The 22,844-nt window shown below is 35.3% G+C and overlaps 2 protein-coding genes across 5 annotated transcripts in view; one reads left to right on the top strand and one right to left on the bottom strand.

The window, feature by feature from the left end:
- Nucleotides 1-12,228, bottom strand: LOC136027590 (uncharacterized). 2 transcript variants are annotated; one of them, XM_065704979.1, is made up of 3 exons: nt 11,738-12,224; nt 5,712-5,846; nt 1-398 (listed from the first exon to the last, which is right to left on the bottom strand). In XM_065704979.1, exons 1-3 carry the CDS (start codon nt 12,027-12,029, stop codon nt 19-21), a joined length of 807 nt encoding a protein of 268 aa, XP_065561051.1. In that variant the 5' UTR covers nt 12,030-12,224; the 3' UTR covers nt 1-18. The 2 variants fall into 2 exon arrangements, with proteins under 2 accessions (XP_065561051.1, XP_065561052.1); XM_065704980.1 differs by lacking the exon at nt 5,712-5,846 and having other exon boundaries at nt 11,738-12,228.
- Nucleotides 11,997-22,844, top strand: part of LOC136027589 (methyltransferase-like protein 22) — a 21,360-nt gene continuing 10,512 nt past the window's right edge. Inside the window, exons 1-4 of one of the 3 annotated variants that reach the window (XM_065704976.1) lie at nt 11,997-12,079; nt 15,003-15,102; nt 19,085-19,231; nt 20,814-20,999. In XM_065704976.1, the coding sequence (XP_065561048.1) occupies nt 12,011-12,079; nt 15,003-15,102; nt 19,085-19,231; nt 20,814-20,999 (502 nt within the window). In that variant the 5' untranslated portion in view covers nt 11,997-12,010. Of the gene's footprint in view, nt 12,080-12,112; nt 12,134-12,253; nt 12,323-15,002; nt 15,103-19,084; nt 19,232-20,813; nt 21,000-22,844 lie in introns of those variants that run through there. The other 2 variants (XM_065704978.1, XM_065704977.1) reach the window with 2 other exon arrangements.

Below are 22,844 nucleotides of genomic sequence, written 5' to 3' on the forward strand. Positions count from 1 at the left end.
TCCCAAATAATCTTGACTTTATTTTGCCTTGGCTAATTCAGCTGCTTTGTCACGGACACTCACACTGGGGTTGCTCAATACGTAAAACCTTAATAATTTCGAAGCAGATTCCCTGCCGGCACCGGATATTCCGATCCGAGTAGAGGTAACAATCTGATCCAGTGGAATATTTTCACCTTGTTCTATCCAAAGAAAATTGTTCCCAATAAGGTTCTGCTCGTTAAACTGTAGCTTATCAATATCAAAAGCTATGCACAGCTTAGATGGGCCACTACAAAGTTCATGAGATTTGAAAGGTCTTGTCAAAGCAGCTTTTCGCTTACTTGCCCTGTTTATAACCATTCTTTCTTCTCCATGAGTGGGGTGAACGGCTCGAATTAAAACTGCACTTCCAGGGACTAAAAACAAAATATATTTATAAAAAAATGGACATTTTTTCTTGCCTTTAGAGTTGAGTGAAAACCCAACAATAAAAACCTAAATTTTTTAATTCACTCGTTAGGGTGATGCGGTACCTTCAAAGAATCCAATTATTTCGTCTATTATAAACTTTTTTTTGTGTGGCCAAATTATTTAGAATTTATTGGTAGATCTTGGCATAACTTGTAGAGGTCAGAAAACAGATCTGAATAAACAACAGAAAACTGAAAGCCGACTCCTACTTTCCCAGAAATCTTAAAAATAGTTTTAGATTCCCATGTTTTGTGCCTGAGACAGAGATATTTTGTTTTAAAGGAACCTACATCACCAGGATGCTTGAACTTTGTTTTTATGATTAAAAGAAGCAGAAGTTTCTTGTTAACCTTAAGAAATGGCAGTCCATAAATTTGTTTTAGCATTCCTTCTCGGAAAATGGTAAAAATTTGTTCAAAGGAATAGTCATTTGATTAAGTTAGCCACTCTGGAAGTTCCCTGTGGTGTTATCCACTTTGATCGACAGACTCACCAACAAAAAGAAAGTAAAATTTCACTATATTTCCTGTAAAATTTCACCTTCAAACCGCAAATTCTCGACAACTTTCAATGAGAGCTAGTCCCCTTTGAAAATTCTCTAATGGACCATTCGCCTTTGGGTCGAACAGCCACGCTTTGGCTCGCAAAATAATTTATACGGCACCACCTTAAGGGACAATAACAGACAGCAAAATAAGCGATATTTGAATGATAGCTTATTTATTTTCATTTTCTTTTGTTTTCTGTGCCCCAACCAGTTGAAGCTAACAAAGAAAAGTGATACCAACGCACGGTGATAACTTTTTAAAATTATTAAACTTATAGATGATAGGCTGTAAAAGGGCCTTGCGGTCATAATGATGCACATTGAGTGTTTACATTGTTTTCTTTTGTTGAAATTTTTTTTTCATAGTTTAAAAAACTATATCCTACATAATATTGCTTGAGATAATAATAAAAGATTAAACTATCGTGCAGACATACTTTCCGTTTTTTCTAAATAATTCCAAAGAAATCTGATGATGAAATGGATAAAATAGATATTGATATTTTGTATTACGAAATTGTCCACGCTTTGATAGCTCTAGCAAAATAGCTCTGCCATTATTCAAAGTATGAAAGTACCGGATAAGAGGAAACGCAAAGGTAGTGGAGACAGTGGAGGAATTACAGGTAAACATTGGTACCGCAGTTTTATGGAACACTTAAAATTCTATCAGTAAGAACGCAAGAAGGTACAAGCTTATGACGGGCAAATGCTTTCAACCGTCACAGAGTAGGAGCTTTCCTTACCAGCCTAGAGCGAGGTCTAGATAAACAAATGTTCAGACCACAAGACATTTGGAATGTTGACGAATCGAATCTGTAAACATCCACAAGCCTGGCAAAGATCATTGCACAGCAAGAACAAAAGTAAGTATGGAAGGTCACGTCAGTAGGAAGGAGTCAGTTGACTACAATTTATGCTTGTGTTAATGCATTGGGAACAGAGTCCCTCCTCTACTTATTTCCCCAGGAAAACAGTGTCCGGAAATTTCACTCAAGGGAGCTTTACCAGGAATCATCACGATCGGCTCAGAATATATTTCTGGCTCGATGACTGCCTTTCATTATTTGCTTTACTTGTAGCATTTTATTAATCAAGTCAAACCCTCTAAACAGTCACCGGTACTTCTGAAAATGGACGACCAATAAGCTGATACACCGTTGAATTGCTTGATATAGCTAAAAATGATTGCGTTGTACTTTTAACTGGCCCTCCCCAAAGCACTCACAAGCTAAAGCTTCTAGAAAGGATAGTCATGGGGCGGCTTAAGGCCTACTAAAACCAGGAAACTGCAAGTTTTCTGACTGCCCATAAATGTAAAACTATATCAATGCATAACATTGCTTAGCTGCTGGAGAAAGTATATATAAAGACTTTCACTCCATAAAATATGAGCAATGGAATCAGACCAAGTGGGCTATACCCCACCAATAGAGATGAGTTCCTCTTGTCATATTTCTCAGACAGAATGCTTACTACATCTAGTGAAACACTTACCCGGGAAGTTTTTATGCTCAGCGCAAGTCCTGTGTGACAGTTAGACTCCTTGTTTAACATAGACCCCTAAGCAGACGCAGCACAGAATCTGTCTCTAAATGAGAAGCAAAGGCTAGCAGATGATTCACTAAAAGAGATGGTCCTTCTAAAAGGCTCAAAACGATAACTCAACAGGAAAAAAAATATGAAAAAGTCACAAGTGCTCACTGACACCCCTGTGAAAGAACGCATTACAGCTGGGATAAAAGCTGTATCTGCCAAGTAAGCCCTAGTCCCGGAAAGGAACAAATTCAGAGAAGTGAAAAGGGTAAAAAGCAAAAGGCACGTTTCTCGTAGCAAGAGTTGCAGTTGGAGTGACAATTCTGACGTAGATGATCTTGCATAAAACAACTCTTCAGACTCCAGTACGGACGTTGAAGACGAGCCCCCTACCAGCAACTTCCAATTTGACACTCAGAAAGTCAAGGCTATTGATTACAGTCTGGTAGAGTTGAAGAGCAAGAAAAGGAATCCTGCTCCCTATATTATCATTATATAAAAAGTAATAACTGAACAATTCAAGGTCCACTTCCTGAAGGAAACTGGAGCAAGAGACTTCGGGCTAACTGACGAGACGGATGGTGGCTTAAAGACAGAAGCTGAAATGAAGCTGCAACCACTGACAGGTGGAACACCAAGATTAGTTGAACAACTTACTTTTGGTGTTGATCAGTCAATTTATAATTTGAAATTAAAACTCTTTAGTTTTTTAAACCTTGCTGAAATTCATTTTGTAGTTTTTTTTATACTGACCACATTTTTTCTTAATTTTATAGCCGACAAACAAGCTTTAATGTTCCCCAAAAAAAATTTCTGTTTCTTTTGTTAGTTGGTCAGACATACGCCAGAGACGGGCCGAACTAGAACCAGGGTGGTCCTGGTTCGGCACTTTTGACCACTTGAATAGAGACATTCAGGCGGAGAAGTGAGGGAGTATTTCTACTTGCCTTTTTCAAGGATGGTATTAAATAAGTTACCCTTGGTTTGGCATACTGAGTAACTTCTTATCACTTGAATCAATTCCTGGAGAATTAAAAAAGTCAAAACCATCCAATCGGGGTACAGCCTCCAATCTATATATCAGACCAAATATCAATATTGTATATCGAAACGTAAATATTGATATCGGAAACGATATTTGGAAATTTCTGTTTATTTCCAGCTTTTTCAACCGTCTACTAGGTAACATCACAAAGAAAAATTCCAACATACGAAAAGTTCTCGTTAATATCTAGCGTAAATTTGAAGTTCCTGTGTATCCGCCGACAACCCCTACAGTCATATATGAGATTGGTGAAAACTTGGAGTTCAATAAAAATGGCCGAAAGCTGCAATGTAGACTAAGGAAACTTGATAAACAAATCGCCAAAGGTAAAGGCCTCAGTTTTAAGACGAAGGCCACAAATATAAATTCAGAAGAATGCGGTGCATGTTGTGCCAAATTGGAATCAGGATCGCTCAGTAATTTTGGTCGTCATAATCGCAGTCTCTATGGAGGGTTCTTGGGCCCAATTAACCTCCAGCTGACCATCCCACTTCACAACTGCCCACCCATACAGCTAACCTTCCTATAAATCTCCATCAACACAACTTGCTAAAAGACAAATTAAAATAATTTATAATTCGTATTGAAGTCCAAATTTTAGTGTTTTTTAGGTTTATGACGCTAAAACTTGTAAAATAAGAGTTCTAAACGAAAAAAATAGCATAAACTTTAAACAGTTGGCTTCCCATTTTTGCCCCCCGCTTTATATTCTAGGGTTTTTAATCCTCTTAATAATAAGCCGAACACTGAAGTATGGAAACACATTAAATACACATTCCATATACGATGTTGAATGTTCACAAAAAAATCGCATTTAACGTTTTTTTAGGCAATAATTACATATAATAAAGATAATAAACATGAGTAATATCATTTTAGTAATTATTTTTATTCAATATGCTAACACAGCACTAATTTTCGTCATTGTCTTCTTTCTGATGTAATATGCGCAGACCTTCCTGAATTATGTAAATATGAGCAGCATATCAAAGCTGGCTGATCAATCGTAAGCATCAATCTTGAAGCACCAAGCTTCATTTAATTGATTAATTTAATTTGATTAATTTCATTTAATCAAAATTAGTCAATGACCTAACGGTTGTCAAAACCTACTACAAAAATCTAATGAACAACCCTATGAACATCCTCAATGATATTGCATGTAATGCTACGGACTAAGACATGAGAGTAAACCCTCCTAAATTCATGATAACACCAATATATTGCTTTAAATACTTTCCCCCTTTTCTTAGTACTATCTCTCCTAAAATTTTTGCGCCCTTCTTTAAACTACTTGGCGTCATAATTTCTTCTAAGTTTAAGTGGGGTATTCATTGTCAAAAATACCATCTATGGATGTAATGCACCTATCTTCTTCCTTAAGGCTCTAAATAAATCTGGCAGCCCCCTACCCGTTCTTTAACGATTTACACTCCTTTTGTACGCCTGAATCTTGAACATGCTCGTCCAGTTTGGCAGCCTGGCATCTCCTGGGAAGAACCAGACAAAATCGAATCCAACCAAAAAAAGAGCCTTGCGAATAATTTTCAAAGAAGGTAAGGTTACATATTCTTTTCTTCTAAAAAAAATAGCTAGGTTGGAAACGCTTGAGTGCAGGAGAGTTACGTTTTGCCTTCGTTTTTCCTGAAATGAAATAACAAACCCTCAGACGAAAGATATTTTCTCCAATCAACACTCCCCATCCAGATTCTGCCCACCTCGTATTGTTTCTGGACTCGTTTCTATCTTGGCTCCCTTTCGCAGCGTTACCTCGAGGTAAGAAAAAACTTTTGTCCCCTACATTACTGAAAAAATTAACAAAACATACCGATAGTTTTTCTTTTTTTTATTACTTGTACATGTGTCACCTATGTTTTGTATATATTCGCTCAATTACTTTTGTTATATTTTTAATGAACTATTATATTAAAAATATAAGTTTTTAATATATTTTAACTAGTTTTACCAGTTCTTTAATTTTCTGGCCTATTTCATTTGGTATTTCTTTTCTCTTTATTAGTCTTTTTACCTCAAAATTCGAATTCAGCCCTTTTAGGCTCGTGGTAAAAATCTTGTGAAATAAACGTCTTGTTTTACCGATTTGTAATAATGATAATAAAGTGTAAGTACTTTTTGCCACGATGTTAAAACAGTAATACATTCCATACGTGAAGTAGACATAAGAAGTTCCCTGGGACATATACATAGCTTCATTTCTCTGAGTCCTTTTCCCATTGTATGTGTGTGAAGCTACATCAGTAGTGCCTAGAAACGACATAGTCAGTTATGGAAAGTAATCTTCAGTTGAAAAAAAGAAGAATCAAACAGTTCGTCGTAACGAACTGAAAGTAAGGAGCGACATGGCTCAATACTAACCAAAGCTCTAAAAAACGGACTTTTGACATCAATAAATATATAAAAAGAACCAGCTTATTATGTTCATTTCAAATATATAAGATTTATTAAGCTTAGTATTATCCATAAAAAGCTATGAGTCTGAGAAAATTTGTCTAATTTTCGAAAAAGGAGGAAAACACCTCCTAAAAGTCAAGGAATCGGAATGAAAATCACACCATCAGATTCAGCGTATCAGAGACCCCTCTATAGAAATTTCAAGCTCCTATCTGAAAAAATGTTGAATTTTTTTCTCGTCAGAAGAAAAGATCACGGATGCGTGTTTATTTTTTTTCTTTTCTCAGGGGTGATCATACCAAACCAAAGGTCCTAGAACATCGAGAGTGGGCTCGTTTGAACGGATACTAAAAGTTCTAGTGCCATTTTTAAGTGATCAAAAAGATTGGAGGGGAACTAGCTCCCCTCCCACGCCCCCTTTCCCCCAAAAATTGTCTGACCAAAATTTTGAGATGGCAATTTTTTTTAGCATAGTTACAAGGTCCAAAAAATTATGTCTTTTGATATAGCATCCCCCCCAGCCCCTGGGGATAGGTTTTTTAGTTATAAAATTTGCCCATCGTTTACATATAGTATTTGTTATTGGGAAGGATGCAGACCTTTTTCACAGAGAGGGGGGGGGGGGTGATTTTGTGCTTGGGATAGGTTTCCATATGGATAGTTTTCCGTGTGGAAGAAAATTTCCGAGGGTGAATTTTCCAGGGAAAATTTTAGATTGGGAAATTTGGCGATTTGACAGAATTCCTATACGAAATTCTTTTTATCTGTCTTACTTTTTCTTTGCATATTCACTTTTGGATGTGAAGACGTCTCAGCGGATTTGTCCGAAAGAGATTCTCTGCGTGTTTGGATTTCCAGGAAATAATTTTCAGGGAAAGAGGGGATTTCTGGAGGGATGGAAAAAACAATTAGAACTTTCAAGTCTTTTTCAAATGAAAGTATGCTAAGAAGATTTTTTTAGACTGAAAATTCCGCAAGAAATTGTACAGGGGGGGGGGGGGATTTTCAGCGATGATGGAATTATCCGGAAGAAATTTTACGGGGGGGGGGGGCAATATTTTAAGTCGAAGTAACTTTTCAAGGAGGATTTTCCCGTGAGAGGAGTAAATTTTCCATGAATGGTGAGGCAGATCTACCGGCATTCTTTGAAAAACGATCACAAATTAGATTTTTAAAAAAGTTTTTAACTGAAAGTAAGGTGCAACATTAAAATTCAAAACAAACAGAAATAATTCCATATATGAAGGGGTTGTCCCCTCCTTGCCCTTTACGCTAAAATTTGACTGTTTGTCCCAGTTTTTAATAACGACTTTTGAAACACAAGGGCCATTTAATTAGAATAGGAATCTTTTTTCAAACTTTAGCGTGAAGAGCAAGGTATTGAGGAAAAGGCAACCCCTTCATATATGGAATAATTTCTGGTAGTTTTGAGTTTTAATGTTGCTTCTTACTTTCAGTTGAAGCATTTTTTTCTAATTTAATCAAACAGTTCGTGGTAACGAACTGTTGTAGTAAGGAGCGACCCGGCTCAATAGTAACCGAAACTCTAAAAAATGAAATTTTGATACCAATAGTTACAACAAAAGAATCGCATTTTAATGCTGATTTTAAATATATAAGTTTCATCAAGATCAGTTATATCCATCAAAAGTTACGAGCCTGAGAAAATTTGCCTCATTTTAGAAAATAGGGGGAAACACCCCCTAAACGTCATACAATCTTAACGAAAATCACACCATCAGATTCAGCGTATCAGAGAACCATGTTGTAGAAGTTTAAAGCTCCTATCTACGAAAATGTGGAAATTCACATTTTTTGCCAGAAGACAGATCACGGATGCGTGTTTATTTGTTTGTATGGTTTTTTTCCCAGGGGTATTCGTATCAACTGAGTGGTCCTATAATGTCGCGAGAGGGCTCATTCTAACGGGAATTAAAAGTTATAGTGCCCTTTTTAAGTGACCAAAAAAATTAGAGGACACCTAGGCCCCCTCCCGCGCTCATTTTTTCCCAAAAGTCACCGGATCAAAATTCTGAGATAGCCATTTTATTCACCATAATCGAAAAACTTAATAAATATGTCTTTAGGGACGACTTACTCCCCCGCAGTCCCCATGGGAGGAACTGCAAGTTACAAACTTTGACCTGTGTTTACCTATAGTAATGGTTACTGGGAAGTGTACAGACGTTTTCAGGGTGATTTTTTTGGTTTAGGGGGGAGAGTTGAGGGGAAGGGGTTACGTGGGAGGATATTTCCATGGAGAAACTTCTCATGAGGGAAGAGAAATTCAATGAAGGGGGCCAGGATTTTCTAGCATTATTTGAAAAAACAATGAAAAAATAAATATTAAAAGTTTTTTCTACTGAAAGTAGAAACAGCACTAAAACTTAAAACGAAAAAAAATTATTACGCATATGAGGGGTTTACCTCCTCGTTATACCTCAATCTTTACGCTAAAGTATTCTTAGTAATTTCAGCTATTTATTCTACGGCCTTTGTGATTCAGAGGTCATTCTTAAGGAATTGGGACAAAATTTAAGCTTTAGTGTAAAGAGCGAGGTATCGACGAGGGTTGAACCCCCTCATATACGCAATAAAAACATACGAATATAGAAGTTCGTTACGTAAGTTAATCCGTACGTTATGTATATTTTTTACCAATGAAAACGTTTGTAAAAAATTAAAAGTTCTAGTTGCTTGTTTAAGTAATCAAAACAATGGAGGGCAACTAGGCCTCCTCCCTCGCTCTTTTTTCTCAAAATCTTCCTATTAATTGCAATTAATTAATATGCAAATTTCGTTTCAATTATTTATGTGCGGAGAGCCAAGATCAAAACATGCATTAATTCAAAAACGTCCAGAAATTAAATAAAAAAAACAAGTTTTTTAAATGAAAGTAAGGAGCAACATTAACACTTAAAACGAACAGAAATTACTCCTTATATGAAAGGGGTTTTTCCTCCTCAATGCCCCGCTCTTTACGCTAAAGTTTCTTACTGTTTTAAAAATAGAGTTAAGAGAAAGAGTCAAACTTAGCATAAAGAGCGGGGCGTTGAGAAGGAAAATCCCCTCTCATATACGGAGTAATTTCTGTTCGTTTTAAGTTTTAATGTTGCTCCTTACTTTCATTTAAAAAACTTGTTTTTTTTATTTAATATACACAGAAACGATGCTGGAAACAAACAAGTTGGAGAAACCTGAGCAAAAGAAATTGAACTTTAAAAAACCTGACAAAAATCAAGTTCCGACTAAAGAAAGAAAGAAATATAAAAAGCAATTACGTTAGAAACAAGAGGGGGATAGCTGGGGGCCAAAATTCCATGAAGTTTGACCTGGCTATGCCACAGCATGGTTTATGAATTAACAAAAAAATAATATATATTCGTGGTTTTTTCCAAATTAGTCAAAAATTTTACTTTATCGCCGTCAAAACTTTTTTTTTAAATTAAATATGAATTAATTAATTTCAAAGAATATAAATACAAACCATACTCAAGCTGGTAATGTCACAGCATGGTTGATGAATTAGCAGCAAAATGTGTGTTCGTGAGTTTTTATTGAACTGGTCATGATTTCTCACTTTATCACCATTAAATAAAAAAAACTAATTTTTTTAGCTGAAAGTAAGGAGCGACATTAAAACTTAAAACGAACAGAAATTACTCCGTATATGAAATGGGTTGTCCCCTCCGCAATCCCTCGCTCGTTACGCTAAAGCTTTTAATTGTTTTAAAAAAATAGAATTGTGGCAAAGAGTCAAACTTTAGCGTAAAGAGCGAGGGATTGCGGAGGGGACAACCCATTTCATATACGGAGTAATTTCTGTTCGTTTTAAGTTTTAATTTTGCTCCTTACTTTCAGCTAAAAAAATCAGTTTTTTTTTATTTAATTTCTGAACGTTTTTGAATTAATGCATGTTTGGTTTTGGCTCTCCTCACATAAATTATTAAAATGAAATTTGTATATTAATTCTTTTTTTGGCTAAATGGCTTTCTCTTAGTTTCGATCAGACGATTTTGAGAAATAAAGGGTGGAGAAGGAGGTCTAGTTGCCCTCTAATTTTTCGGTTACTTAAGAATGGAACTAGAACTTTTAATTTTTAACGAATGTTTTTATTAGTAAAAAATATACGTAACTTAAGAATTAACTTACGTAACAAACTTTCATAATCTTATATTTTTATTATGTATACGAGGGGGTTTGTACCCTCGTTAATACCTCGCTCTTTACACTAAATCGTAAGTTTTGTCCCAATTCTTTAAGAATGACCCCTGAATCAGAAAGGCCGTAGAATAAATAGTTTAAATTACTAAAAATACTTTAGCATAAAGAGCGAGGTATTTATCTCCTCCTAAATACCTCGCCCTTTATGCTAAAGTATTTTTAGAACCTCTCATTTACGTAATAATCTCTGTTCGTTTTAAGTTTCAATGCTACCCCTTCCTTTCATTTGAAAAACGTTTTCATATTTATTTTTCATTGTTTTCTTATAGTAATGCTAGAAAATCCTGCGCCCTTTTCATTGAATTTTTCTACCCCCATGACAGATTCCTCCAAGGAAAGATCCTCCAACATAGCCCCCTCCCCTCAGCCCCACCCCTAAACAAAATAAAATCCCCCTGAAAACGTCTGTACACTTCCCAATAACCATTACTATATGTAAACACTGGTCAAAGTTTGTAACTTGCAGCCCCTCCCCCAGGGATTGTGGGGGAGTAAGTCATCTCCAAAGACATAGTTATTATGGTTTTCGACTATGCTGAACAAAATGGCTATTTCAAAATTTTGATTTGTTCACTTTGGGAAAAAAATGAGCGTGGGAGGGGGCCTAGATGCCCTCCAATTTTTTTGGTCACTTAAAAAGGGCACTAGAACTTTTCATTTCCGTTAGAATGAGCCCTCTTGTGACATTCTAGGACCACTTGGTCGATACGATGACCCCTGGGAAAAAGAAAAAAGAAAAAAAAAAAAAAACAAATAAACACGCACCCGTGATTTGTCTTCTGGCAAAAAATACGAAATTCCACATTTTTGTAGATAGGAGCTTGAAACTTCTACAGTAGGGTTTTCTGATACACTGAATCTGATGGTGTCATTTTCGTTAAGATTCTACGACTTTTAGAGGGTGTTTCCCCCTATTTTCTTAAATAAGGCAATTTTTTCAGGCTCGTAACTTTTGATGGGTAAGACTAAACTTGATTAATCTTATATATTTAAAATCAGCATTAAAATGCGATTCTTTTGATGTAGCTATTGATATCAAAATTCAATTTTTTAGAGTTTTGGTTACTATTGAGCCGGGTCGCTCCTTATTACAGTTCGTTACCACGAACTGTTTGATAGAGAAGGTTTTTCAAAAGTTAATATTAATTTAGTAATTTAAAGAATAAAAATACATTCAACACCACAGAAAGTTAAGTATTAGCTAAATTATCTTTATTCATAAGCTAAAGTACCTTTAGTATTAGCAGATAGCTAAAAAAAACTTTAACAACTTCTGGTTTGAAGCAAGATAGAACAAAAGAAGGGGGAGGGGGAGTGGCGAAAGTCTTATTTGTACTTAAGATATTCTGCCGCTTGATCGTTTTCCAAAATTTTATAAATAGATCCAAAATCCTAATTGCAGCATTACCAATAAGATTTATATACGGCAAAATAATATTTTGGTGACTTTTTGCTTAACATTAAGCCATTAAATAAGAAACAAAAATTATAAAAAAGGTCAGCATTAAAAAAGAAAATACCTGGATAAGCTTCAGTTTCAACTATCATTCCTCTAACGACGGTCCCATCTTCGAATTTGCGTACGAGGTAACACCCCAAAAGTCGATTTGCAAGTTCTATGCTATCATAACTAAAAAAATCTGAGCCCACTCGAAGAGCTTCTGTCAAGGGTATTGAAAGGGGCATATTAGCTTCTATTCTCTTTTTCAATGTTTGCATTTCCAACTTATCCTCCGGTTGTCGAGAACGTTTCGTGGAATTTCTAGTCCCTTGGAAATACTCACTAGGCACAGATGTGTCGTCCTCCGCCATCTAGCAATTTTTCAATTCAGTGCAATTGGTTGAATATTGCTTCGCTAAAGGTATTTTTACATGTATGATTGTGATATATGATTATGAAATTCTGTTTTTACTAGGTCAGTACTATTCCATTGAGATTCGGAGCAACTATTGCAATATATCAAGTAAATTGTGTAATTGTGATGTTGCAACAGATTTCTTTTGCTAAACTGAATCTTAGATGGCTCTGAAAGCTACAGCGTTAATACTACATGAAATTAGCACTAGGGAAGTTTGTGAAACCAAATTTGCCGAACGCTAATAAGGTAAAACGTTATGCAGAACAACTTACAGAAGTTGAGGTTTCTGAATTTATTTTGTGCTCATCTCCCGCGTACTCTAAATAACGCAGCAACTTTAAAAGCAAATAACAAAGCTCTATTTCAAAGATTGTTATTTTATTCCTTACATTATTATTTTGTTCATTATAAATACCAGAATAAATTTAGGTAAGATCTATTCGACTTGGTTTATTTCAGTAAAAAGAAAGTCACTATCAGTTAGTGACCAGGTTTCATAACTTATCCTAGTTTTCGGTGAAGCTGTGCATGATAGGTTTTTCTTATTTTGTTTGTTCATTAGTTTCAGAACTAAGATACAGTGAAGAATTTAGAATTGGAATTCATGATCTTTGATTAAATTATTTGAACAAGACTTTGGACTTGTTTTAGGTTTTAGGTTGAAAGACCAAAATCATCTATGAACAAATTCTACATGATAGGCTTTACTATGTTTAGCTGAACTGAGTATTGAATCTCATCAACTTAAAAAGTGATTTAAGCCCCACCTTGAATTAATTACCATTATTATTTGAAATATGTTCCATTGCACGCTTAAATCCTGAACATGCAGTCCAAAACTTGCAAGTCATTCTAATCCATTAAATAGCTTTATTTAATCGACTTAATAGCTTTATTTGGAAATAAAAATTATCCTTAGAATTCTGAAATTCTTGTAGTTCATAAATCACATAAGAACGATGAGCTTTTTACGTATTAAGTTACAGCTTGGCAATATATCATGAGCACACAGAATAACGTAAAAGATCAGACACCAAAGATCTAAACGGAAGATTTTTACCTTATTTTACATCAATATCATCACTTAAAGTGACCGTATAATAGCATATAACGGTATTTCAGAAACCTCCCTACTTATGTAAAATAACTAATAACAAAATAGTGTAATGAAGGAATTTTTTAAAAATTGAATTGTGTAGTATAAATTAATAATCCAAAGTTTTCCCTAATCACACTCACTTTTTTTCTGAATTATTTTTGTATAAAGTAGTTGGGGAGAGGGGACTCTCCTAGCCCGTGGAAAAACAAAAAAAATATAAGCGAAAGATCTGTTAAAAGTCAAAAGAGGTGTGACACTCCTCTAGCAAAAATAACTTTGTCTGCAAACCATCGAACCATAGTCTACGAGCCAGTGAAACTGGCCGAGAGCGCTTGGAACTATTCATCTATATTTACGTTATTAAGTTGACTTTGTTAATTACATTATTAAGTTACGATGATAAGTTGAGAGTAATCGACATCTCAGCAAAGAGTAGAGCAAAAGCGCAGATGTTGTGCTGAAAGAAAAGTTAGCTAACGGAGAGAATCCTAAGAAAATCCAAAAGAAGAATAAATAGGATTAGAAAAACTAGCCGCAGGGCCATTTTCCCCTATCACTTCTTTCCAAATGAACTTTTGTGTTAAGCCATTTTCCAGTTAGTAGCCTCCAGTAAACTTGATGTTAGACTGAAGTTTTTAAGTTCGAAATGTGTGCTGCTGTAATTATTGTTAATTGTATGGCCCTTTTGATTTTTATTCTTTCCAGGTCGAAATAAATGTAAGTAAAAACTTCATGGAAGTAAATTAACGATATGCAAAAATGGTATCCACCAAGTATGATCTATAAAAAGCAGGTCCCCCTTAAGATACGCTGAAAGCTTGTTAGAGACGTATGCACATGAGCTAGGAGAATCTGGCTGCTATTTGGTTAAAATGATTTCCTGTTAACAGTTAGTATTTTCTTTGATTCAGTTTACTCATGACCAGGAAATACACATGTAAGTTTACTCTGTACATGCTCAAGTTTAGGGTGGAGGGATGGTTGAATTTACTAAAACTGAATAGCTACACAAAACCCAGAAATATCTGGAGCTCTCAGAGCTTCCGCAGTTGTGCGAACTCTGCGAGCCATCGAACCATAGTTTGTGAGCCAAAGAAACTGACCGTGAGTGTGAATGGGGCATGCGAGAATAAGCTGCTTGAATATAGCAACTCTTCTTAACATGCACCGTAACATCGACATTGTTGTTGAGAGTAATCGACGGGTTTATTGACAAAGGATAGAGTAGCTCACAGACTGGCTCGCAGCATCATCAAGAGACTTCCTTAAGCGCCCAAACATATTTCTGTTTCATAGGGAATATTTGGTTTTATTTCATGAAAATACATCATGGTTCAGTGATTCCTGTCGGTATATTCTATGCTTGACAAACATAATTTTATGAAGCTAAAAGGGAATAGTATTTGGATAATAGAGCCTAATGTTTGGATCCACTTTAGCTGCTCATGAGAAATGTTTTGCGTCCGTCTTCCTTTTCTGCGGTCAATACCGTGAAAATCATTTATTCCTTGTAATTTGACTTAATTTCATTAATAAGTCAAGCTTAACTAGACCTAAGTTGACTCAATTTGAGTTGAATTAATTTAATCTTAAACTTTAAATTAGTTTAAAAAAAAAATAATCTCAGCATGTCATATGTTATATTTGGTATGTCATGCTCAAGTTTCGATATTGAGATACAGTCCTTAATTTTTAAGTTTGAAAGTCTGTTTGGCATGAAAATTTTGCTAACTGCTACTGAACTTTTGGAACTGAATAAAATGACTGTTCTTCCATTGCAACTACTTCGTTCATTTCTTTTTATTTACTTATTTTTATATTAAATAGATGGGTGAATCTGAAGAGCATGTCCACATGGTTTCAAGCGAGGTCAATGCCTTTACGTTTTTCCCAGCCCCCGATTCAGAAGAAGATGATAGAGAGAAAAGTAAGTTAATACTGTGTTTTCTAAGCGCGATCTCTAACCTTTTTCAAACAAGACTATATAATGTAGAAGGTTTATTTTAGAATTGGGTTTGAGGGAGGGGGGGTTAAAATCTGGGTTACCAGAGACAAATTTTTGGAAAAAGGGTGGGAAAAACGTTTTCTTTTCATGGAAATTGCAACTTGGGACTTTGCACTTTTCATTACAATTCTGTGCCTTTCCTTTCATTCTGCGCCTTGCTGAAACTTGAGCTTTTAAATGGCCCGTACCCCAGCACTCGGTACGCGGCTGTTTTGTATGTATTTGACTCTCTAATTACGCAATAGCTTTAGTTCTTTAGTTTTAAGTCATGCGATGTCAAATCAACAATTTCATTTTAACTAAGAAATTTTGTAATAAATTCAGTTCCTCCTTCCTGATAACGCATAAATGAATCATTCGTTTTATTAGATTTGTTTTCTCTCAGGATTCGTTGTGACTCTCACGGTTGCATCTTTTCTAACCGCAGATTTCATTTACAGATTGATGTGATCATCCCTGTCGCGTATATTTTAACCACAAATATATTTGTCTGTTATTTTCATTTGGGATTCATTGTGATGCTGGTTGTTGCTTGCCTTTTAGCTACAGATTCCGTTGCGCTTCATTTTCGTGCATCATTACCTCACATATTTTTCCATGCCTTTTACCTTAGCTGTTCAGATTCATTCAAAATCGAATATAATTCTGCATAAAGCCATAGATACAAAAAAGCTTCTTTTCAAGTTTTTCCTCAGTCTTATATTTTTGCTTTAATTGGGTTGCTATATAATTAGTAACAACCAGGAATGTTCCAAGGTATATCTCCTCTGACATATCTAAATTATGCACTGGCATAATTATTGTTTTGTTCTTATGTTTCAAGTCAAAGGGTAGCAAATCATAAATTACGGTTGAACTAAAAAATTCTGACGTAAATTGAATTTTTCCTTCCTGGCTATCATCTACAGGTGCTAAAATAACGTGTTCCAGGGACGGGACGAGTTTCTGTACCAGAAAGTGGCGGATCTAGGGGGACGGGCCCCCCTGACATAGTGGTGGATTTGTGGTTGGGACCGCTTGCTCTGGTTTGGGTTAAGACGTATTTTTTTTTGTAATTGCTTTTAATAGTTGAGTTTTTAATAAGTTTTTAATTATTAAGACTGTTTCGTTTTGCAATCAAGTTTGAAACAAGGTTTCAGTTACTTTGTGCGGTCTCTGTTAGATTTTTCTAATGACACATACCGCCAAAAAGTGTTTAATTAAATTTAGGTTCATCAAGGGAATCTGTCCGTATTACCACAAAAACCAACTGGGAGGTGAAAATCTTAATTTTATAATAACAAGGAGGGAAATTTAAAATTCTAACTTCTTTAGGCTGTCGAAATGATATTTCAGGATTGTGCTGTCAAAACGGGATTGAAAAGTAAAATATTCAGTTCTTTTACTATCAAAAATTTGTCTTGGAGTCTTGCTATGGTACTGAGGCGAATAAATTGATATCATTACTTTTTTGGCTGTCTGTTTTGTTTTTTTGGGTTCGCTTTTTTTGCAAAGCAGGGTGGCTTTTGTTTTTTAGGGGATTTGTATAATAGAAATTAAATTTATGAGAAATGCAAAAATTATTAATTTAAGTTTCGGATTTTGATGAGCAAATGGTGGTCACTTTACTGCCTATTTTCATCTAAGTAAAGCTCTGCATTATATGACATATCACCTTTTCTGTTCGTCCTAAAACATTAAAATAAAGGCTAAACTCTTTAAAACTTTAATAAAGGTTCGTATAAGTATATACTTAAAACTAAGTATACGAGTCGAAATACTCCTTCAAAGGTCGGAATAATCATTTACGAAAAATAGATTTTCGAAAAATTGTTTATAAAGGAAAGCAAATAATTATGTGTTTATTTTTTCTATCTAACTGGTATAGATGGGTATCTGAATTCTCAGTTTGAATCAGTGGAATGGTGTCAATTTTTTTTTCAAACATTTACTAATAAAATGTTTAAAAAAAGTGGAAATTCACACAACTTGAGTTAACCACGGAAACGGAATGCAACTACAGTTATCACTCCAGAATCTCTCACCTTCTCAGTGCCAACTAGTCCCAAAATATAGCTGTGTTTTTGTATAGAGGTTGCATATATTTGTCCATAAAAATTGTCTAAACTGCTATATATACCTCTGAGGATTTTTTTTTACTTATTTTGATACATGCCCACGAATCATATTTCCACGATTATTTGTTTATATATCAAAATTTACTATTCTCTTACTTAATGCTAATTCGAGTCAAATTTCAAATTTTTATTTTTATGCTCAGCAGACATACCGAGATTTAAAACTTGAATCGAACATATGAAAATCTCAAGATTAAAAAAAAAAATGATTAGAAATCTACCACAGCTTGAAACCCTGAGAATTTTTATTAACAATCTATACCTATCAATTACAAAAATAACAAACACATAATTATTTGTTTTTTAAGGAGTATTTCGACTCATATGCTTAGTTTGAAGCACACACCTACATGCGTCTTTATTAGAGTTAATATTTTTCTGACGATTTTGGTCTTTATTCGAACATTTAGGATGAATAAAAGAGGAAATGCTAACGATGAGTTCTAAACTGACAGGATTATAGACTGACAGGACTAGCCATTATAAACATTCACCAAAATATTAAGGTAGACATCGATCGTGTAATAAATCGATATGGCGGCTGTGGAAACACAGAAATAGACTTTTCTTGTAAAATTGTGAATTCTGTATTTTAAGCGAAATATATAGAGCTTTAAAAAGTGGAAAGATACACTACGTTGTTCTGAAAAGTAAAATTTTTATTAATGCATTTTTGATATTTCGCCAAAGTTGACACTGTTTATTAAAATATTATATTAAAAAAGAAACAGCGATTAGCTAATGCTTTATTGCCTGTACCTTTAACCCTCGTTTTAAATTTCTTCTATGCATTTCTATCTCTTCGTTCTGTTTGTCTTGCTACACCTCCAAAAGAACTAGTATTTAAGGTTTAATATATATTTTACGAATATACAAGTTGAATCTTTATCCTCTTTTCCACTCTTCATTACTATCATAGTTACTAAGCGATGCCATAAAGTTAAGCGACATGCTAAATGATTTGACCTATTCAAATTGTCACACAGAGTGCATGACCCCAAAACATGGTTCAAGATCAATCTTTATTTGACAATAAAAAGCTTAACTCACTCGCTATAGGGGTCAGAAGTGCAAAGCCAAAAAATTACGCAGAAAATATTAAATATTATTTTTTTTTGTAGATGGTGAACAGCTTTTTATTATTGTTTTCATGCGGGATGGCTTTTATAACTTATTATTTTTGTATCAATATCTTTATACCGTTTTAATTTCAACAGATTTATTAGATCTTTAACCCTCACCAGATTTTAGATTTTTTACGACCATTTCCACTACCTACCTACGACACATAATTGTCGAGGTTCTCTTTAAATTACAGGTATTTCTTTGTTTGCAATTTTATCAAAGTAACCTATTATGCGCCCCCTTCCCTAAGGAAAATCATGTATCCGCCCCTGACCAGGGACCGAGCCAAGCTCGGTCTCCTGGTGTTGAAACCAAGGTATCTCCTTGGTCTCGGTGTGTATATATGCTATATGAAAAACGTATATATATATATATATATATATATATATATGTATCTGCGTCTATCTGTCCTGAAGTGTGTACGTCCATGGCTGTATATATTTACATGCATGTAGTGGTTTGTACGAGAAGATGAGAAAAAAAGACTCGCTGTACCTTAAGTAGCTTTTAAGTCTTAGAACTTAGTATTTGAGGAAATGAGTATCCCACCGCGAATTAAATCCAACTATCTGGGACATGAGAAGAATCTATAATATGGCATGAAAATTCACAGCTAACGCGGATACATCTTGTATCATTTAATTAAATTCCACTCTTTGTAGGCGTTGTTTCAAGGTTCTCTTATAAGGTTCCAAGATCAACACATCAGAAAAACTCTATGGCTGATTTGACGCCAAAGGTTGACGAAGACGGAGACTTGGAAGTTGTGAGACCCAATAACACGGGAGAAGAAAAGAACTTATATATCAGTAAGTTAAATCTTATATATTTTAGTAAGAATTGTCTCCCTGTCGGTGCTTTATGTCACCAAAGATGTAGCGACTATTTTGCCAAAAATTGTCCATTGATGTATTTTAGAGACACCATTTCTTCAAAGTACGGCTCTTTCTATTGACAGTTGATTTATCAACTATGGTTTAGCCCGCGAAATGAACTCAACTTGGTGAATTAAGGAAGTGTCGATGAAGAGTACACCTATTATACACCTATTATTATGGGTAATGTTGGTCAATTTTGACTTGAGGATACATCGTTTTCCAGTTGACATGGAAAGCAAGTTTTCTACTTGTATTTTTGGCCTTTTGGTTTTGGGTAATGCATATTTTTTCAAAAGTAAGATTGACCTTCTGCCGGTTATTAAAACTGTAGCCTCGTTCACTTTGCATTCGGATATCTCTTGGTTGCGGTACCCCGCGCATTTCAAAACAATCTTAGTTACGGACTGAGAGCTTCGCTCCTTTTCTTATGAGATAAAATATTTCTTCTTACCAGCCGATCATAGAACAGACCCAGTTTCAGGATTAAAAGACGGAATTGATCTTAAATACATAATTATAAATACATTTTGATTTATCTCTCTTACTGAAAACCTTCTGGTATTACCCAGTTCAAATAGAATGGTTTCAATGTGTTCGTCGATAGCTTTAGGTTAGACTCACTGGCAAATTCAGGGGGCTGAACACCCCCCCCCTCGAGATATTTCCTTACGCCCTGTTATCTTGTTTTTTCTTTTTTAATCTTTTTTTGAATAAATTTGTCAATTTGGTCAATTATTGGCACCTTCGTCACATTGGGCCCATCCAAGATTTTGCTCATTGGCGCCCTTGTCCCGTTGGGCCTCCCCCTAGATTTTGCTCTAGATCCGCCCCTGGCTATACTGCCTTCAAAAATTGCAAATTTTTATTTTGCATCACTCTATATTAAGTCCTGCAGGGGGTATTTCTGCAAAATGTGACGCATTTTAATGAGATTTAGAGGCAAGAATCCAAAATAAACTCAATTGATTAGCTTTCTGTACTGTTAGCATCATTGACATTTCACTCACATCTTCGCGTAAACGAAAATGTAAGGAATGGTAGGGTAAAGTTGTATTTTGTGGGGATGGTGTTTTTTTTTCAAATTTTCCAATGAAAATACCAGAAACGCTATTTTCCAATGAACATTAAAAAAAAAATAGTCTTCAGAATCTAGGTGGGACGAACGCCACCTTGCAACGGACAAACTTGAACAAGAATCCTCTGATATCTAGACATCGCCCAGAAGAATATCTCGTGTCTTATAATTAGTTAAATTTTATTTTTAATCAATTTTAAAGTTGGGTTTTAAAAGCTCGTGCACTTACAAAACCATCAAGTTAAAATTTAAAAGTAATTTCCAGGCAGAATCAAAATAAACAAAAGCTTCCAGGCTAAAATGTCCTACTCTAACCAATTTTAAAAACGAATGAATTTTCTATATTACATTTTTAAAATCTCTATTCTGGTTGTTTCATTCTTTAGCAGTTCCAGAGTCATAACCGATTTTTCTTTTAATTTTCAATTCTTATTTCAGCGCATTCAACCCTTACTAGTTTAGAACTTGTGGGTCAGCAAGTCTGGCGCGGTGCTCTTTTTCTCGCAGATTATCTTCTTTATTTAGGACAACAGATAAAGGATGAAATTGTTCTGGAACTTGGTGCCGGAGTAGGCTTGACGAGTATTGCAGCAGCAATGGTGACTAAAAAAGTTTATGCGACAGGTAAGCACTCCCAAATTGGGGGGGGGGGGGAACGGGACGCGTCGGATGATTTGCCCCCAACCTCGCATTGAACTCCCGACCGAAGGCATTGAGTCATTACAACAAAATAATAAATATATATTTAAAAAGGAAAGGATAAAAATGCTAACTAGTTTAAAATAACAAACGAAGGGAGGGGGATTTCAAAACAGTGAGGTTGAAACCGGAAAAATTGTATTTTCGAACATTCTTTTCGAATTTTTTCAAGATTCACTTTACTCCCTTATTTTCTGCCTCTGTACAAGAATGGCGAGAGCTTGGGAGCAATGTTATGAGCAGTGGGTCAGAACAACAAATTTAACAAACTACTTTGGTTAGGAAATAAGTAGGTACTTTCGTTTATATTACAAATGCAATTGCGTTTGGACCTGTAAGGCCAAGGACAAGTGAACTACTGTGACAACTATGACCCGTGGGTCACAGTTGCTGAGTAATACAAACAACAATGCTTATTGGTATCCGTGCGGACGCTAAGAAGGGTCAGCTGAGGTACTAGCTGTTGATCCCTACCAAATCTGATCAAGATCTAATTTCTTGTGGATTTGGATGATAAGGGCTTGATGCTTCCCCTGCAGTATTTCAATCGAGTACAACACCCAAAACCAGAATTCTAGCTGTTAAACATGCGTTGTCAAATGAATTCTGCTAGTCCGCCTAGTAATTTTGCTGACGAAAATAATTTTGGTATTCTTATCCCACCCCTTCCTGTATTGAATGGATCATCTTTGAACCTTACAAGTATATAGTATTGAGCTTAGCTCTTATTTTCAACTAAGTTTGGTCTGTTCTCTTATTGTAGAAGTACATACGAGAATTAGAGATCCCTGGTGTTCCTCTGTCAGAAAACTAATTCGCCGACTCTCAAATGTGTAAACAGGGCATTAACAGTTACTTCAGAATGGACTGGCTTGATATCTGAAAGACTTTCCTGGTTTTTGTTCTGATGACAAATATTTGGAGACATACCCAGCCCCCTTTCCCTCCCCTACTGAATTTGGACTGGGTACTGATCTAAGAAGGCACAGCCAAAATCATTACTGATTTCTACCATGTTTCGTTAAGGTTCGACAAACCCCTGTAGTAATTATGATTATGACAAACAATTATGGACTTACTTCCCATAAGATTTGGTTAAGACCCAACTTTTTATTTTGGTGGATGCCTACAACTCTCTTTTGGTAGATATCCTTATAATAATAATTTGGAAAGCCTTTCCCCAATGGAGGTCAGAATTTATACGGATACCCCAAGACCTACAACTATGGCACTTCATCTTGCTTCCGATCAAGTTTCGTTAAGACCCAATTGCCCTTCCAGTTAGAGGTTCTGATGACAAGAATTCAGGGACATCTTCACATTTTCTTTCCCAAAAAAATCATATCGATGATCTCCAAAATACATAAAAAAAGAAAAAAAAAGAAAAAGACTAGCTCTTATTTTCCAAGTGGTTCGGCTGAGATTGGATTGCCTTTTGTGGCAGGTGTCCTGACGAAACGAATCTAATGATAGATTATGCATGGACGCGGTAAAAACCCAGCTAGGACGCTTGAAATAACCAGAACGCTTGAATTGACTGAGAAATGACTCCGTTCTGGTAGACGCTCTGATGAAGAAAATGTCACAAAGATTTGGCAGCGGTTTGTCTCTTTTTTAAAAATGGAGCAAATTATCTCAGGCACATAACAACTGTTGGTTAACTTTAAACTTAATGAATTTATATATTCCGAAACATCATATACAGTAAATTCTTCTATAATTCGTTGCCATGAACTAGTTGATACTGATTAAAACATGCACTTGAAGAAG

This window comes from Artemia franciscana, chromosome 5, assembly GCF_032884065.1.
Source record: "Artemia franciscana chromosome 5, ASM3288406v1, whole genome shotgun sequence".
In the NCBI taxonomy this organism is placed as follows: Eukaryota; Metazoa; Arthropoda; class Branchiopoda; order Anostraca; family Artemiidae; genus Artemia; species Artemia franciscana.